At 40.8% G+C, this 5,538-nt stretch overlaps 1 protein-coding gene across 1 annotated transcript; it reads right to left on the bottom strand.

Annotated features, from left to right (window-relative positions):
• Positions 1-2,812, bottom strand: LOC110043527 (fibroblast growth factor 9-like). The gene is made up of 4 exons (XM_020748989.2): positions 2,596-2,812; positions 1,964-2,055; positions 999-1,102; positions 1-347 (listed from the first exon to the last, which is right to left on the bottom strand). Exons 1-4 carry the CDS (start codon positions 2,673-2,675, stop codon positions 153-155), a joined length of 471 nt encoding a protein of 156 aa, XP_020604648.1. The 5' UTR covers positions 2,676-2,812; the 3' UTR covers positions 1-152.
• Between the last annotated feature and the right edge of the window lie 2,726 nt (positions 2,813-5,538).

Raw genomic sequence — 5,538 nt, 5'->3', positions numbered from 1 at the left:
GATTTGCGGCATGGGAGCTTTAAAATTCACCTGTTTTTGTTTACAATATTTACTTGTCTTTAAGGATTTGCAGAGAACGCATGTTTATACAAGTGACTTCGGCGCGTGAAAGTAAGCAGTTAAGACTTTCGTTCTTTTTTCTTTCATACACTTTAAAAGGTAATCAGTGTTATAAATTGTGTCTCGTATTCTTTGTGGGAGCCTGTTGTTCTTGAAATGGAGACCGCTGGCCCAGTTTTCATGAGCCCTAGTGCCAGGTCCCGGTGGCTGTATTTGTATGAATAATAATTATCGTAGAAGTTTCGTGTCAGTTTTTCTCTGAAGATACATTCTTCATTTCTCATCACCTGTATATGTGAAAGAGACAACAAGATTGCATTTAGAACCAATTAAACAGCGTGATTGACAATGCCGTAAATCTTTCACCTACTCCAGTAAAAGTAAAAAGTAGTAAAAATAATGCATAAAATGCCAAAGACGGGAAGGAGTAAACGATTGTAAGCCTCTTGAATAGAATTGAAGCTCTGAAGGGCTATCTGGTATCTCCTTACCAGAAAGACCTCTTGGGCTCCAATTCTATTCAAAAACTATAAGGGGTGGTGAATGGCAAATGCGAAAAGGTGAGACTGGCGGTTTTGTTTGCGAGCCCGAGACATTTTGACTTCCTCAACTGCGAGACCGAGACTTTAAAATGTTTTAAATGTGAGCTCGATACATTCAGGTTATAAGAGGTTCAGACTTCAATATAAAAAAATCAAAACAAAAACAAAAACAGATCGATACTTCGAGACTTTCCTAGTCTTGCAAAAAATTGAGACTGCCAGACAGCTTTGTGAAAAACATTGAGACTGCAAGACACACATAACCGCTATAAAAACGAGACTGCGAGACCCGTGAAGTTCAACGAAAATTTTGCGAGACCCATGGCCATGGTTTTTGAAGGATCATTCGCCACCCCTGCTATAACTGAAAAACGTAATTGAAGCCACATAACTTACTGTAGTGTAGACTTCTCCATACTTGTTTAATGCGAGATAGAAACCAGTGTGAACGCCCCTGATGTGAATGAGGTCTCTTGCTACTGGTACGAGCTCTAAGACGACTAAAACGTTAATTAAAAAAGAAACAGCTCTTCTTCAGTTTTAATCAGATTTTGTGTTACCAAATTATATTTCCTCGGGTTTTTTTTCCACTTTCTCTTACTGTAAAATCGTCGCGTGGGGGGCGCCCAGCTCTATAACTTCGATTTCAGCATGTTTCATAAGGTTCAAGACCGTACCCCAACGCTCTGTCTGTCATAGTGTCATAACTGTTTCTCGTAAATCATAATTGCAAAGGAGACAGGCACAACTTTTTTTTTTTATTACAGGAATTTACACATTATCTTATTAACCAGTCTGAACTTGAACATAACCGATCGCATGCCATTGCTCATGATCAATCTTTCGAGAATGGCGATTTCCTAGAAAATTCCGTGTTCAAACAGAGAACTGAGTAAGTTAGTGACAGGCCTGGCCTTGGAAACAAAGCGGGAATTCGAAATAAGAATCCACTGTAGGAAAAAAGATGGCGGCTGTACATTTTACCACAATGCCTTGCAATCCTAACACAGCCTATAAGGCACAAAGAAAGCCAAATTTTTATAACATTTGTCCCTGTTCTAAGGACATTGAGTAGCCTAGGTTTGAAGATTTTATGAAGTTTCTGTATGTTTTTACCAAAGTTGTTAAGGTTTTCGTGCACTAAGAACTATGGGTAAATATACCAGTCGCCATCTTTTTTCCTACGGAGGATTAAAGTAAGTGCCTGCATGACTGAAAAATTTTGTGCGCCATAAATTTTGGACAATTTGAAATCGTAGAGGCCTTACTGCTGTCCACTCTTCATCCCTGAACCGTCACAGGTAAAAGGGAAATCAAACATAATACAAGAACACTGAAGTAAGAATCAGGCTACCCCTTACCCTGTGGACTGTGGTAATTTCGTGTTCCCTTTACACGTCCATCATTACCGATCTCTAAATATAGGCCACTAACACAGTAAAGTTTGCGCCTTCTAAACAGGACAATAAGATATCGCATGTCAGGAACGACTGTTTTATCAAAGACAAATCTAAATTGAAAACTGGATCAAATTTTGAGCTAATGGCCACTTCCCGTTATGAGGCACGCCTGCAGGGAATCATGGTAGTCGTATTCATCAAAACAGATATCCAGTCCAAGATCTGGATTGTGACTGAGTGACCGACCTACCGACTGATTTATTGGCTGGCTGGTTATTTTGTTCGTTTATTCCTTCGTTCATTCAGTCCGTCTGTCTGTCTGTCGGTCGGTCTATCTGTCTGTCTGTCTGCCGGTCTGTCAGTCAATCTGTAGGTCTGTCGCGGTCTGTCGGTCAGTCTGTCAGCCTGTCTGTCTGTGTGTCGGTCAATTTGTCGGTCTGTCGTGGTCTGTAGGTCGATTGGTCAATTGGTTCTTCAGTCGATGGTTTAGCCATTCGTTCGTTGACGGAGGCTAGCTGACTGACAAATCGACGGAGGTCTCTAACAAGTCGTTCGCACATAAAGAAACTCAATAACGCAAGACGCTAGCTTACCTGCCCATGTTGCAGTAGCTATCTGTGCATGATTCTCGGGAGCTTCCCTGATTGGACAGAATCGACTGGTGCATATACATTTTTCAGCTGAGAGATTGAAATGGAAACTGATATTAGGAAATCTAAAAAGTTAAAATCTAAACTGAAAGACCTGAAAAACCTCCGTATCAAAGAGCACCCGTATACATGTTTGCTTGCTTGCTTGCTTGCTTGCTTGCTTGCTTACATGCTAGCTAGCTCACTCACTCAGTGCCTGTTTTCTTGCTTGCTCAGAGGCGTTCTAAGCTTTTACAGTCTAAACTAAATCAAACGATGTAAGCATTAGTCGCGTTAGCCCTTCAACACAAAAGAACGGCAAATGCATACATTTTGGAAAAACGCGAATCTGTGAATAGAGTAACCTCTCAGAGTAAACACAGTGGAAAGTTATGCAGTGTCAGCCGACTTCTGTGCATGTTAATGACGATTTGTGCTCTCGCTATCTGGATTAAATAGAATATTTTGGAGGGCTTGTTTGCTTTGTACGTATCCATATTAACATTCTGAAAGAAAAGTTTAACTTTGCATGTCTTTGACGGAGTATTTCAAAACGCCAACTCCAAAATAAAGGAGTTCTGAGCTTAAGCAAATCACTTTAAAAGGTAGAGTACAGTGTTTTGACCATAAACGATAAGACAAAAATAACAGAAGTGTGTATAACATATGACTAAACAAACACAGGCCGTGTACTGCCAATTTAGTGAACCCTAGTTCGCCCACGATGTTCACCATCAACGTTCTGTGCAGCGACTTCAATTCTTTAGCAGCTGGCTTGTAAGCATACGTGGTAAAATGTTTTCAAGTTCTTTTTCAAATTAAAAGCCATAGCAAAATCATTAAACGATTGAGGTATCTAAGTAAAATTTTCTTGCAGAGACAAATCGATGTGCCTAGTCTCGAGTCTTTACAAATCTATAAGTGTGCGTTGAAAGTACATCAGATATAGGAAAGAAGAAAAGTGCTCTCCACGCAGTGAATCACTAAAAGTCAAAACATAAAGTGAGCATTTCGGATGAAAGCGCTGACTGAGTCATCAAATTACTATTATTAACTCCAAAGCAGGTCTCTAAAACAAACGAATTTAAGAATGACCAAAATTTGTTCAACGTAAAACTCCTGTAATGAGAACGAATGGTAGCGGATTCTATATGAAATACTTACTTGTCAGCCGTTCTGGGTTTTCACCTGAAGTGAAACTCTATGGCTCTGCTGATGAGAACACACTTCTGCTTTCTCCAAACGCTGGCTAACAAAGTCAGCTACAACGTTTGCCAAAGGTTTAAGCTGAAAAGAATCTTAAACAAACAAGGAGCCCCGCACAGTAATGAATTCTTTTCAGTGCTTTCCTGTTAGCTTACATTCTATAACCTTGCTGACCCACTGCGATGAAAAATGGTCATTAAGAGGTGGAATCCAAGAAACAATAAAATAAATTCAAATGGTTATGAGGTTGCGAATGCCTGGAGAGCAATTGAAATTGAGTTTTTGTCAGTCTTGATTGCTGCTAAAAGCTGTTGAATAAGGTGCAAAGCAACTGTTAAGACTGTTAATCTTTCTTTGTCATTCCGCATCGTTATTGAAATTGTGGAGAAATGGTCAGGAGGAAAGTTTGTAACGCAAAAAGGCTTCTTTCAAAGGAAAGTTTGTAACGCAAAAAGCGTTGAAAGGCATCTTTCAAAATGATGCCGACAGGCCGACCTTGAAGCCCGACTGGTTTTCATTCCATGAGGGATTCAGTGTGCTAACAGTTAGTCGCGCATTGAAAAACGCACACGGGTTCGAACCCTGGCTGAGGCCATTGTGTTGTTGTGTTTTAGGGTAAAACACTACTCCCACAGTGCCTCTCTCCACAGGCAACTGTTTTGACAAAATGTTTGAAGAAACAGTCTTGGTAGAAGTAATTCTGAGAGTTGCTTCATGTTTCAGAAGCCTGGATGATCGCTGCCACTTTCAGCCGGTCACTCGGCTCGTTGATTATAAGGTCTCTAAATTTTCACTCCAGGTCACTCCAGCTCCCGGGAAGGAATGAGTTTAAATGTTACAGCTTGCACCTTCGTGACAATTTATTCACGCCTGTTTTTAAATGGAGAAAAGTTGTCTTTCATAGGAAGGTTAAACTCCATACCGCTTCAATCGGGGGTCCACTGAACATTTTATAAATACATTTACAAATAGCAGTTAAGTGTTTGGCCGACAGGATCACCTGTTTTCAAAGTAAAAACGCTTAAATAAAAACTATGGGATGTTGAGAACATAAGCTACATTAGAAGGGCCAATAGACCAATTTTGATTCATTAAAATTCAGCCTTAAACAATAGACCTCAGTAGGAGGCTTTGGGTAATAACTAGAGTTTGTGGGGTTTATTCCCCAGAGCCTCGTGCTTAGGTCTATTGTTTTAGGCTGAATTTTAATATATCGAAATTGGTCTATTTTGGGCTCTAAATTGGTAAATTTTGGAATGTTTCCGTATAAATGGGGCCTGGTGGGTGGAGCGAGGGGGTGGGGTTAGGATAACCCTCCTTCCATGCCACGAACTAGAGGTAAGGTAACCTGATTTTTTTATAGTGAAACACTCGAGTGTCAGCCTTAAACGAATGCAGTCTCCCGCCCCGCTCCCCACAGACACAGTGGCATCTCCACTAATGGCCGCCCCTCTACAACAGGCGAGATTATTTTGTCCCGACCGTGGGCTGATCAATTCACCTCACCACTATAACCCCGCTCCCTCCCCTCCACAGGTGCCACTTCTCTCGGTCATGGATTTCTACCCAAGAGTAACCGTTGTATAGATTGTTATAGTTGTGTAAGACTAAAGGCCTTCTTGCAGTGTGGCAGTAACCCTTCGACATAACGAAACACGACAAATCTTTCAGTATCAGAGCGAGTCTCAACAAAGAAGCCTG

Source organism: Orbicella faveolata, unplaced genomic scaffold (genome assembly GCF_042242905.1).
Source record: "Orbicella faveolata isolate gen_17 unplaced genomic scaffold, um_ofav_v1 contig_35, whole genome shotgun sequence".
Taxonomy (NCBI): Eukaryota; Metazoa; Cnidaria; class Anthozoa; order Scleractinia; family Merulinidae; genus Orbicella; species Orbicella faveolata.
Note: the sequence above shows the minus strand (reverse complement) of the source record. Positions and strands in the feature narration are given on the sequence as shown.